This window comes from Astyanax mexicanus, chromosome 12, assembly GCF_023375975.1.
Source record: "Astyanax mexicanus isolate ESR-SI-001 chromosome 12, AstMex3_surface, whole genome shotgun sequence".
Lineage (NCBI taxonomy): Eukaryota > Metazoa > Chordata > Actinopteri > Characiformes > Acestrorhamphidae > Astyanax > Astyanax mexicanus.
In genome coordinates, this window is record NC_064419.1 from 2,945,966 (window position 1) to 2,959,727 (window position 13,762).

General features: G+C 40.1%; 2 protein-coding genes and 1 long non-coding RNA gene across 4 annotated transcripts in view; 1 reads left to right on the plus strand and 2 right to left on the minus strand.

Annotated features, from left to right (window-relative positions):
- si:dkey-8e10.3 (serine/threonine-protein kinase SBK1) overlaps positions 1 to 13,762 on the plus strand; it is a 426,835-nt gene that overhangs the window by 215,320 nt on the left and 197,753 nt on the right. The gene's annotated exons all lie outside the window — the stretch shown is intronic.
- Positions 1 to 13,762, minus strand: part of LOC125806217 (uncharacterized) — a 185,599-nt gene that overhangs the window by 2,102 nt on the left and 169,735 nt on the right. The window lies entirely within an intron of this gene.
- Positions 354 to 13,762, minus strand: part of gripap1 (GRIP1 associated protein 1) — a 79,406-nt gene continuing 65,997 nt past the window's right edge. For both annotated transcript variants that reach the window (XM_022670615.2, XM_022670614.2), the window contains 2 exons: positions 9,782 to 9,948; positions 354 to 1,815 (listed from right to left, as the gene is read on the minus strand). In XM_022670615.2, the coding sequence (XP_022526336.1) occupies positions 1,729 to 1,815; positions 9,782 to 9,948 (254 nt within the window). In that variant the 3' untranslated portion in view covers positions 354 to 1,728. The remainder of the gene's footprint in view (positions 1,816 to 9,781; positions 9,949 to 13,762) is intronic.

A 13,762-nucleotide genomic window follows, 5' to 3' on the forward strand; every position in this document is an offset into this window, starting at 1 on the left:
AGTCTAAAGTTATAGAGATGCGGATTTCATTTTCCAGCAGGACTTTAGGCACACTGCCCAGACTTGCCCTAAATTGTCTCTCAACTGTTGCTACAAGAGATCTCAATGTCAGAACTTGACGGAGCATGAATATAGATATAATCAATATATAGAATTTAAAACAACTAAACATCATCATCATGTCAGTGCAAGTTTACTCTTTTTTTTGTCTGTATACATCCAGGAATGGCGAAGCTGCGGTCAGCGAAAAAATACACAGGGAATATCGGACAGATTCTTGGTCTTTAAAAGAGCACACGGGTCGAGCTCAGCTCAAACTGTAGTGTCTCAAAAAGTTCTGCTTTAAACAGGTATAGGTAAGTAAAACTTTCTCTTTTTTTATTATTAGTTTTTATATTAGTAGTTACAGTAAGTACATAAAAGCGGAATGGTGTAACATTCAAGCGTTTTTTTGGAGGCTGCAGACAAAGAGGAAACAGAGAGGACACCAGAGGAGCGTGAAATTCAGAGAGGCTGGAGAGATGGAGAGATGGAAAGAGAGAGAGAGAATAAGAGAGTGCTGGTTTAGGAAAGGAAAGGAGGCCATGGGGTGCCTTCACTTCATGGCGCTCTTGCTTAGACAATTATCGGCGCTATTACGAGCTCTCGCGTGTCGCCAAAAAAGTTTGTTTCATTTGATGACATAATGAACTTGAAGCCATACTCATCTCACTTAATGAGCTAACAATGCTAACGCTAATGCTAATACTAACGCAAACTCCTCCACTGCTTTATCCTCCACTATCTCCACTTTCTATCTATCTTATCTAACTTATCTATCCACCCACTGCGGCACTCCTCAGCAGCATGCCTCCCTTACATGGACCTCGCTCCGTATTTGTTCCGTTTTTTAACTTGACCTGACTGTTTGTTCTACTACAATTGCGTGGAACTACAGATAAATTACAGTTTTTCTTGCTTTCCCCTGTTTTCACATATTTACACAGACAAGTCAGACATCTGAACAAGTAATAAGAAAATGCAATAAGAGGACGTCGCTGTCGTGAAGCGGATATATAAAGGACAAACACAGGCAAAAACAGACAGGAGGAGCCGTGACGGAGCCGTGGCTGAGAACGACTGCAGCCTTTTCTCTTCTGGAGCGAGAGAGCTTGAGGTCGAGGTCAAATTTACACCAAAAGCAAAAAAAAAAGTCCAAAAGTACATCATCACACAGCTGAAGTAATAGTAGTAGACGGCATCTCAAAACCTGAAGTTTGTCCTGGTACGCTCATACGCTTGTACGCTTGTGCGATCGTACGCTTGTTTGCTTGCCCCGCGGGGCTGCACCACTTCTCTCGGCTCGATGGATCAAGGACGCAAAGCGATCAAGCAGTCTGGGGGCAGCTAAGCCAGCGACCACTCAACCACACCTAGCTCTTGTAGCATCACCATCATCACCATCATCATCATTGGAGACAAAAACGAGACATTACAGAGAGTGTTACAGTGGAAATACATTCAGTAGTACAGTAGTACAGGACTTGTTCCTCCTCTCGTTCATCTTCATCTGTTCATCATCTGAGGTTGGTTCCAGTCGTCCAGTTTGTGTGTGTTGAGTAGGTGCAACATTCTCTCTGCAGTCATGGAAAAGATGAGCTAGTGAAAGAAGTTTATTGAAGAGTTCTGACCGAGAGGCCGGGTCAGTCCGAGAGGTGGAGGTGGTGGTGGTCAGTCGGTCAGTCAGTCTTAACCAATGGCCTTCGAGTCTTCTGCAGCCGGAGGACTCCCGTCTTTACTCAATCTCACAATCTCCTGAGACAACACCTCCAGATCCTGAAACAACACGAGAAACAACGAGAGAAATCAAGAGAAACGTCAGCATCTATTATTCACAGACATATCAGAATACTAGGGGTGTGCCATATCGTATCGTACCCGATAATAATATCGTCAACATTTTTTAATATAATATCGTGAACAATAGATATTATATCCTGAAATATCGTGCCATAAAACTCACCCCTAATTATCACTTCAGGGTTCTACTTTTTTGCTGTATTATGCAAAAGAAAAATTCACACATTTCTCATTTCCTATTATATAGCTACTAGAGACTATATATTTTAGATTATATCTGTCCAGTATCATTTATTTTACTTTAATCCTGAATATATGGAGTTTTGTTACAAATCAGCTAAAATTCTTGTATTTTTTTAATATCTCAGTTAGTGTAATGTCATATCTCAGGTGTGCAATCTCATATCGTATACAATAATAAAATGTAAGTTTTTTGTATGGGGGGTGGGGGGAGAGACTAAAAAAAGTAACCACTATTCGTTTGTCAGAGTTGTGCTGAATTGAGACCAGTTTGAGAACCACTGCTCTAGAGAAAAGACTGCCAATAGAATAAGACCCTCTGGGGGACAGATAATCATAAATGATTGTCTGTTTTTTGGAATGATTGTGCTCTCGTCAATGAATGCAATCAAATTGTCATATTCATAAATTCTACTTTCTCAGAGAAATGAGAATGAGAACATACTAGAAAACGTCCTTCATCCCTCCCTCCCTCCCTCCTTGCCTCCGTTATTTTCTCACGCACAGTTAGGAAGTTGCCACCAGGCAGTTTGGTTTTAGTCGAGATCTCAATCTCCACCCCTCTTGTTCATGTACACACACCCACACCAATACACACACACCAATACACACACACACAATGCTCCATCTGCCATGCGCTCACTCTAAGGCTATCAAATATTAAGCAGGCTGTTTGTTTCTGGGCTGGCGGCCCCAACCAGCAGCAAATATGCATGAGTCCACTGCTGCTGCTGCTGCTGCTGCTGCTGGAACTGCTGGCTTAGCGAAGGTGGAGAACTACAGCACTGAGCTTCACCTCAGCAGGTGATAACGCCCTTTAGCTCAGGCTGGGTGTTCTACAGGCGCTCTGTACTGATGGCCTGTGGGTAGGACTCTAGCACACAGGAGAGCGAGAGGAGAACGAGAGAGAGGTCAAACAAAAAAAAAAAGAGAGAGAGAGATGCAAAAAAGAAAATCCCAAAGGAAAGAAGGTTTGAGTATGGGTAAAGTCCTTATAGGCAAGACTTTTAACTCGGTGGCCATCTTTGCAATGCTAAAGATCGTTTATCTAAGGTCATGCAACTCTTCAAAAGTAGTCAAAATAGAAGGTTCAAAAAAGTTGAACGATTTGTAGTATTTGGCTTAATACCACTCAATAACATGATTTCTTATGTTGCTACGCCTTAGACCCTGTCCATGCGAATCCAGATCTTTTTAAAAACTTGTCTGAAAAGAACAAGGGATTCTCCAGACATTCAGAAGTTTTCCCAAAGTTTTCTCGACAATCCTCAGCAACTACTTCATTTTTACAAAATTCTCCCACTAGGTGCTTGTTGGTCCAGGCCTGGTCCAGAATTTCAGCTCATGGTAAGGTTTGTGCATTTCTTAGCCTCCGCTGTGTTCAGTAATGTGAGAGTAACATTAAATTAAGCTGTAAACATGTTATTAATCCACAAATCGCAGACAGAACAGAACCAATCTAGGTACTGCTCATGTTTCAGACTCGCTATGTGACATCAGCATTTTCAAAAAGCTTCATTTTCTTCATCCACACAGCTACATTGGTGGCAGAGTTTAAAAAAAATACATCTTAGGAGGCCATGATGACCAAAAATGCTGTTTTCATGTGGTCTGAAGGCCAAAATCAAGAAAAACATGAAACTATGAAAAATATCCAGGTTTGTGTGGATGTGGTCTGCTGAACCACTTGGATCCACTAACTGTGGTTCCAGGGGGAGTGGGAGGGCCATCATACCCACTACGAGAAAATAAGGTTTTTTTTTTTTCTTTTTGGGACTGCTAGGCACAGATGGCTGTAGAATCACCAGGGATGGAACCTGGGATCCCCAGACTTTGAAGCCAGTGCTTATTTGGCAGCAACACTCAATAAGCCCCTAACTGAGTATAATTTAAAAGTCTTCTACTGGTCTATCTGATAGATACTCTCATTTCTGCACATTACTACTGTCTATTTCTGCAAAACTTGGAAATGTGTGGTCGATTTCAGCCTCAATCAATATATGTTCCATCCTCACGTCACTCAGAGATTTGACGACCATTGTGAAGGAATGTCAGGATCCTCGTCGAATGCTCACTCTGTCAGTCGCAGTGTTCCTTCCATCTCAAACTGTTCCTCCACCCATTAATAAGCTCAAGCTCGTCTGCTACAGGGCAACAGCATCTACTGAACAGCAGCCAACAGAGCCCGGCCTGCACCACAGCACAGGCTGCAGTTTCACCCCCTGCACTCTACACTACACTGGAGACGTAACCAGAGCACACCAGCAGAACCTCACCGGCTCAGGCTCTAGAGGATACCAGCGAGAATCAGAGACGCAGGATTACTGCAGTGTTTACTGGCCCTGGTCCTGAAGCAGCCTCGGCCCTGAAGCCGCCCAAGTCCTGAAGCAGCCCTGGTTCTAAAGAAGACCTTGTTCTAAAGAAGCCCCGGTCCTGAAGCAGTCCTGGTTCTACAGAAGTACTGGTCCTGAAGCAGCCCCGGTACCTGAAGCAGCCCTGGTTCTGAATAAGTCCTGGTTCTAAAGAAGCCCTTGTTCGAAAGAAGCCCCGGTCCTGAAGCAGCCCTGGTTTTAAAGAAGCCCTTGTTCGAAAGAAGCCCCGGTCCTGAAGCAGCCCTGATTCTACAGAAGTACCGGTCCTGAAGCAGCCCCGGTCCTGAAGGAGCCCTGGTTCTGAATAAGTCCTGGTTCTAAACAAGCCCTGGTTCTAAACAAGCCCCGGTCCTGAAGCAGTCCTGGTTCTACAGAAGTACCGGTCCTGAAGCAGCCCTGGTTCTAAAGAAGCCCCGGTCCTGAAGCAGCCTTTGTTCTAAAGAAGCCCCGGTCCTGAAGCAGCCCTGGTTCTAAAGAAGCTCTGGTCCTGAAGTAGCCCTAGTTCTGAATAAGTCCTGGTTCTAAACAAACCCTGGTTCTAAACAAGCCCCGGTCCTGAAGCAGTCCTGGTTCTACAGAAGTACCGGTCCTGAAGCAGCCCTGGTTCTAAAGAAGCCCCGGTCCTGAAGCAGCCTTTGTTCTAAAGAAGCCCCGGTCCTGAAGCAGCCCTGGTTCTAAAGAAGCTCTGGTCCTGAAGTAGCCCTAGTTTTAAAAGAGCCCCGGTCCTGAAGCAGCCCTGGTTCTAAAGAAGCCCTGGTCCTGAAGCAGCCCTGTTTCTAAAGAAGCTCTGGTCCTGAAGCAGCCCTGGTTCTAAAAAAGCCCCAGTTGTAAAGAAGCCTTGGTCCTGAAGCAGCCCTGGTTCTAAAGAAGCCCTGTATCTAAAGAAGCTCCGGTTCTAAAGAAGCCCTGGATCTAAAGCAGCCCTGGTCCTGAAGCAGCCCTGGTCCTGAAGCAGCCCTGGTTCTAAAGAAGCCCCGGTTCTGAAGCAGCCTTTGTTCTAAAGAAGCCCCGGTCCTGAAGCAGCCCTGGTTCTAAAGAAGCTCTGGTCCTGAAGTAGCCCTAGTTTTAAAAGAGCCCCGGTCCTGAAGCAGCCCTTGTTCTAAAGAAGCCCTGGTCCTGAAGCAGCCCTGGTTCTAAAGAAGCTCTGGTCCTGAAGCAGCCCTGGTTCTAAAAAAGCCCCAGTTGTAAAGAAGCCTTGGTCCTGAAGCAGCCCTGGTTCTAAAGAAGCCCTGTATCTAAAGAAGCTCCGGTTCTAAAGAAGCCCTGGATCTAAAGCAGTCCTGGTCCTGAAGCAGCCCTGGTTCTAAAGAAGCCCCGGTTCTGAAGCAGCCTTTGTTCTAAAGAAGCCCCGGTCCTGAAGCAGCCCTGGTTCTAAAGAAGCTCTGGTCCTGAAGTAGCCCTAGTTTTAAAAGAGCCCCGGTCCTGAAGCAGCCCTCGTTCTAAAGAAGCCCTGGTCCTGAAGCAGCCCTGGTTCTAAAGAAGCCCCAGTTGTAAAGAAGCCTTGGTCCTGAAGCAGCCCTGGTTCTAAAGAAGCCCTGTATCTAAAGAAGCTCCGGTTCTAAAGAAGCCCTGGATCTAAAGCAGCCCTGGTCCTGAAGCAGCCCTGGTTCTAAAGAAGCCCTGGTTCTAAAGAAGCCCCAGTCCTGAAGCAGCCTTGGTTCTACTCCAAATAAATCTACTATCCATCTAAAAAGATCTCCTGAGTAGAAATGGGTTGGGTTATAATATCAGTGCTAAAACTTTAAAATACATGCTTTTGGATGGGAACGAATTTTGAATCCAGGCCATGCAGCTTGCCATCAGCTGCAGGAGCCCCAAGAGAGCACAACTGGCCTTTTGTTTTCTCTGGGTGGGTACAGTAGATGGCGCTCTCTCTTTCCCCTCATCACTTTTAGGGTGATGTGGTTCAGCACAAGGCTGCGTCTGTGAGCTGATGTACGAGAACCGATGTATGAGGCCTTGTAAATTGGGGAGAAAATGGGATAAAAATTTGAAAATAAAAAAATTAAAACCAATATGACGCAATATTCGGAGTGAGCCCTGGATCAGATGATCAGATTAGATGAGCACGTCTAGAAACAGCAGACGTCTGTCACAGCATGAAAGAGTTAACTGGGAAATCCTGCTGTTTTTTTTTTTTTGTATCAAACTTCGCTCTCTGGGATGAGGCAGGGCTTTGGTGTACTGTATCTCTCGAGTCGAGCCAGTCAGTGGTTCAGTAGATAAGCAGATAAGCTCCTCCCCGCCGCACGCTTAAATGCTGCAGTGTGACCCTGATGTCCTTAAGGGCAAACTTTCACAAGAGCACTACTGAGTGCCCTCCTCCTTCTGTTTCTCTCCTTCTTCTTCTTCTCCTTCTACTTCAGTGCTAGTTCCTCCTGCCAAGGTTAAAGTAGGGTGTTTGTGTAACCTACAACTCCCTCTGGGCACCAACAACGCCTACACACCACTCTGCCAAGGATCCAGACCGTCTCTGAGCCTAGCATGGCCAAAAAAAAAAAAAAAAATATATATATATATATATATATAAAAGAGAGAGAGAGAAAACACCCCCTCAGTGTAGACGAGCAGCTTATTCATGTCCACATTCCAGAACATACATACATAAATCAGGCTTCATACACTCTTTAATCCATTTAATACATTTCTATTACTTTTCCATGTCTTCAAGGCCAATTTTCATGACTATACGATCTTTAAAAAATCAGTGCAGACGTGAACAATAAAACCAAAAACCAACTAAAACTATAAATGATAAAATTATGAAAAAAACATTTATTTAAGCAATGTTGGCACAATCTTTGAAAATAAGACTACTTTAAAATAAGACTACCTTTATAAAGGGTTTATAAATGGTTCACAATTAGTTTATTAACGGTAATAATGAATAATTAGGTTGTAAATGCCTTAAAAATCATTAATAATCAGTTATAGCACATACGCAGAAAGGGCAACAGTGACCTGATGTTTGCCAAATAGTGAACACACAGCTATCTATATTGTTGCCCTTTCTACGTATGTGTTATAACTGATTATTAATGATTAATGAGTTGCAAATGCCTTAACAATCATTAATAATCAGTTATAACACATACGTAGAAAGGGCAACAATATAGATAGCTGTGTGTTCACTATTTGGCAAACAACAGGTCACTGTTGCCCTCTCTGCGTATGTGTTATAACTGATTATTAATGATTTCAAGGTATTTACAACCTAATTATTAAACATTTAACATTAATAAACTAATTGTAAACCATTTATAAACCATTTATAAAGGTAGTCTTATTTTAAAGTGGTACCCAATCTTTAATAATTCATTGTATTCTATTGGGTTGCAATAGTGAACTAACTCTGAGCTGATGTATTTGTTAGCTCAGAACAGCTTTTCTCAGTCGATAAATGGAAAAAAAATTGTATATTGCAATTTTCCACGACTTTACCAAAACTTTCTGGGTATTTTTATTTTTCCAAAACATTATCCAGGCCTGGAAATTGCTGTATTCAAATTCCATGACTATTTTCAGTTTTTTTTTTTTTGGACAGTATGAACCCTGATATACACACTTATTCACACGTATGCAAACACACACGACAAAGCACGGGTATATTTTTCTCACAGGAAGCGTACAGCATACAGTAAACACACCCACGCAACAAGCATAAATACATGCAAATCCATACTGACACGAGTGTGGGCATGAATTACACAAACACAACTTTTACACCTTTACACCAAAAACATCTCAGCGTTCCGACCGAAATCGACGCGCCGCAGTTCGAGCGGCAGCTGTGGAAACGTGCGGTGCAATGTGAGAGGTTAATTGTCATCACTGGATCTCTGAGATGGTGTAATCCCATCAAACGTATCGCCCGGCAGGACGCCCGGGGCGGCGGTTCTATTCCTGCACCCCGAAAACGCTTCATCGTTCAAAAACACGCCCACCCGTTGGCTCCCCATGAATAAGACCCCTTCTGTGGAGTCTCGGGGCTGTGTGACAGTGAACCGCCTCCACACACACACACACACACACTGCACCCTGTCAACAGTCAGCACTGCCACACATCCTCCTCCTCCTCCTCCTCCTTCTCCAACATGCTTACAGCTTAGGCAGCTTATTAGGCAGCAGCAGGGAACCCATGGAGTCATGTTGGCAGAGCTTCAGTCCTCCTTAACCCACCTGAACCCTTCCTCACTTCTCGTGAATCAGCTCTTTAAAGAACACGCCACAGCCTTTAACCCAGCACCTCATCTCCATCTGTAGCGTACGACAGTTTGGCACAGACAGATAATCTGTGGAATCACTAATAAACTAAAAAACAGTAGAATCCAGCAGTGAGTTGAAACTTCATACTTTACCATTTTTTGTTTTTTTGAATAGTCGATTAATATCAGGATTATTTTCCCGATTAGCCATTTAATCCAAGCTAATACAACAAATCTAATAATTTATCAATTATTCTAAATGGAGTTTGAGTGTGTGTGATTATTTAAAATAATGTAATCATACTATTAACACAATATACAGTTTATATCTCTAATTATTTCAATTACCAATTTTCATGTATTTAATTTATTTTACTTATTTTAATTTTAATTATCTTATCACACAGTATGTAGGACTTCTAGACATATTATTATTATTATTAAATTATTATTATGGTTGAGTTTGAGCCAGATATAGCTGACAAACTCAAATTCTGTGTTTTTTTCTGTGGTTTTTCATTATTTTAAAATGTTTTGCACTGTAGATTAACAGTGCAGTCATCTAAACTCTTAAGAAAAACGTGGAATTATTTACAGTGTTAAACAAACCACAATTCTTCAAAGTAGCATCTCTTGCTTAGATGATAGCTTTGCACATCTTGGCATTTACTCAGTCACTTCATGAGGTGGTCTTAGGAAGCCAAGAGGTAGAGTTACAGGTATACAGTGAATAGCCCTATTTAAATAATTTTCTATTTCAGATTATGAGAAGAAAGAACTACTCAACTAAGTAAAGAATAAATAAAAACGAAGGTCAGCCTATGCAGGGAAAAACTAAATTAAAAAATGATAGAAATGATCCTTAAGTGCCGTCGCAAAGGCCATTAAAACGCTACGATGAAACTGGCCCTCATCAGGAGCACTCCAGGAAATGAAGACCAATAGTCTTCTCCTCTGTTGCACAGGATGACGTCATCAAATAAGAGCCACCTAAACGCTTCAGTATTTGAGCATTGAGCTGTGGAGCTGAAATGATGATGTTCTATTTGATACCTCCCAAAAGACTATTTTACTTCTTCTATATGATACAAAACGATTCTGAAACTCTCTCTTCTCCCAGCGTACCTTCTGCAGGTGCATGTTCTTGGTCAGTTGCTCCTCCAGCATGTTCTGCAGCTTCTTGTTCATCTCCCGCAGGTTTTCATCTCCAGGCTTGACCAGGTCCCTCAGCACTGAGCTGAGACCCCCTCTCTCTGCCTGGTGACCAGGGTGAGCTGCAGCCCCACCTCCATCTGAAAGAGATAAAAAGAAAGAAAGAGGGATTTTAACTTTCTGAAGAAAACAGATATGTTGAGAAAATGGTGAGCAGAGAGCCGGAATTGTAGCACTGGTAAAAAAAATTGTTTAGTATTTATTGTGATATAGTTATGGTGATATATTGGAAATCAGTAAAATAACATGATATGATTGGTCGGTTTTATTTTTTTACCAGGCTTACTTGCATTTCTTCTACAATTAAAGGTATAATATATACCTTTTTACGTAACATTTCTCAACAGGTATGATTACTTTAAGTTACCTGTTTCTGATGTACTTATTTAGCTAACATTCATTATACAGTTATTTTAAAGAAAAAATACTTATTGTACCTTTAATATACATAATATACATACGGGTGCATTAAAAATGTAATAATATAATTGAAAAGTTACTTTATTTTAGCTTATATATTATATAGATGTATTACACACAGAGTGATCTATTTTAAGCATTTATTTCTTTTATTGTTGATTATTATGGGTTACAGCCAATTAAAACCCCATAATCAGCGTCACAGAAAATTAGAATATTATATAAGACCAATTGGTGCTTTTGGCAGTGTGGGCAGTGTGCCAAATCCTGCTGGAAAATGAAACCCGCATCTCCATAAAAGTTGTCAGCAGCAGAGGGAAGCATGATTTTGTGGGAAAACAAAACTGCACTGACTTTAGACTTGATAATAAAACACAGTGGATCAACACCAGCAGATGACAGACATGTCTCTCCAAACCATCACTGATCATCAGTACATTTTACATTTCATTTGAAAGAAATCAAGGGATCAGAGTCTGGAGGAAGAGTGGAGAGACACACAGTACAAGCTGCTTGAGGTCTAGAGTGAAGTTTTCACCAATCAGTGATGGTTTGCAATACTTTTCTCCATATAGTGTATTAAAACAAAAAACTAAAGCAAGTGGTTCTACTCCTGGAGAACTATCTTCCTTCAGGTTCCAACTCCAACCCAAATCTAGCATCACCCCAATCAGCCAATCAGTCACGTCTGAAGGCAGTAATTAGCTGGATCAGGTGGGGTGGATTAGGGTTGGATCAAAATTCTGGGGAAGGCAGCTCTCCAGGAGAGCAGAGCTGGAGACCATTGTATTAATGATGGACTGATTTAGGAATTCTGGGCCAAATCTGATATTCCTGATTTTCTATTCCGCTTCTCATCTGTCAAAGTTGAGACACCTATTTTTTTAACAGTAGAAAACAGATCTAAATTACTTTGCTTAGCAATTAAATACAGTTTCCATTAAAGGTTTGGACACATCTTTGTATTTATTGTTTTTCTTATGGAATTACATAGTAAAAAAGTAAGTAAAAAAGTGTTATTCCTCCACATTAATCCCCTGATCTAAACCTGGTGAACTGAGATGGCGATTTGAGGTGATTGAGGTAATTGGGATGAGCTGGAGCTTCACAGCGTGAAGGAAAAGCAGCAACTATTGTCCAGCACCTCCAGGAACTCCTTAATTCAAGACGCTGAGAAAACTATTCCAGGTGACTCTCCCTCATGAAGACACTGAGATTAAAATCTCACCAAGAGTCTGCAGGTCTGAACTCAAACATAAATGTGATACTTAGAAGAATCTAAAAAAGCTTTAATATCTTTAATATTACATTTATAAAGTAAAAAAAATCATAAAAATAAATGTTTGACTGGTATAATATATACATAACAGTATTGTTGGGATATTAATCACAATTTCAAGCATTTTTTTAATGGGTTAATCAAGATTGTACATCTTTACATGTACAACTGGACTCAGTGAATTTCTGTAGGTTTTGGTTCTAGGTTATTTTCACACATTGTTTAATAATAAAAAAAAAAAAAGCTGCGTGTGAACTTAAGAATATATTTTATTTTGGTTTCATACAAGTTTTATTGTGGATTCATGAGGAGAAAAAAAAAAAAATATATATATATATATATTTTTTTTTTTTTCCAGAAACCTTTAAATAGTAACGTTTGCTACTATTTTGGCACAATAAAAGCTATCCTGTAACGTTTGATATATTAATGTATACAGTCGCTGTCCAATGAAAAACAAGTATCTCCAAAACAGCAACTTTACAGGAGATAAAAAATAAATAAATAAAAAAAAGTAAACTTTTAAGTCAAAGAGTTTATTTCAATTAAATCAAAATCGTGTAGTAAACTAAAAATCGACAAAAAAAATTATAAACAAGCTAAAACCCTAGTCTTTGTAGGATTTTTTTTTTTTTACATGGCTTTGTCACACTAAATTATTTGCAGCTTTTTAATGTAATTACGCAATTACAAGAAAACATTTTATTACTATCAGTTTCTTCTGCAAAATATGCATAATTAATGTTTTTTATATGCAAAGATCTAAACAATATGTTTTATATAGTAAAGCAAGAGGAGTTTAGTCTTAAAATCAATGGCCTCTTTGGTCAGATGGCTGTGAAACTAATTAACGAGCTAATAATTTCAGCTCAGCACTGCTGACCAAAGCCAAAGGCAGAGTAAACCAAATTATCAAACAAAGCAGACCACAGGGACAATGCTACCAAATCACATGCCTAATGAGAACGCTACTGGACCCTAAAAAAGAAATAATGGATCTGAATTAGATTGTCTTAACTCTCAGATACACAAAGCAGATGCAGATCTTTACCAGGTGCCGCTTCCAGAACACTGTCTAGATACCAATCCGCATATATCTAACACTATATATCCACTATATAGACAAAAGAAGTGGGACACCTGCTCATCCATTCTGCTTTTAGTGGAGTAACTGTCTCTACTGTCCTTCTTCCAATCAATGCATTCCCAGCTACTTTAAATTTTACAGTTGTACAAATGCACACACAGCTTACCAATAGAATAAGACAAATCTATTGTGGATATATATATATATATATATACACACACACACATCATGTTCCAAATTGCAATTGGGATATTTTTCTTAGATTTTCCTAAATGGTCAAAGCAAATGAATTTAAATTTCAAATAATTATCCATTAAGTAAAATTTTTATTGAACAAACATCCCAATGATAACAGTATATATTTTTTTAAGATGATCACACTTCAGTTTTTGCAAAATATCAATATTTTTAAATACCTTGTCCAAGGCACTGTTCTATCTCACTTTTTTTTTTTTTAAGCAGAGAGATCCTTTTTCTTTCCCATATTGCTTGAAACCTGTGGCCTGCTTTATAATGTGAAACAATACATTTAATGTATTCTATTTAAATAAAAAAAAATACTGTTATCTTAGGAGGTCCATGACTACAACAGAAATCCATTTCATATCCGATTTTTTTTTTCAATTCTGTATTGACATTTCTATATATTTTTTTTTTATTCAACTGGTGCATGAACATAGTTCGCAAAAAATATATAATATTTCTTTTTCCTTTCCCGACAGATATTTTTTTAAAACACTGTAACGTAAATGTAAATTATACACTTGTCTAAAATGTTTCTACTAAAAAGCTCTTCTCCAGCAGCCCCACGGACATCGACAGACCCCATCAGTGAAGCGCTGGTGTGTGATAAGAAGAGGCTGAGAGAACAAAGAGGACATTAAGCTCCAGTTTCCCTCACCTCCAACACCCCAACACCAGCCAGAGCCTCACCGTCCCATCAGCCGCATCAATAAACCATTCAGCATCAATTAAAAACCAGAGCACAGGAAGTGTGAAGAAAAGAGAGAGAAAAAGAGGGAAAATAAAGGGGAAAATAGGTAAGTAATCAATGAACAAAGAAAAGAACAAGAGAAAAAAAGCAAAAAGAAAAAAAAAAGAAAATGAA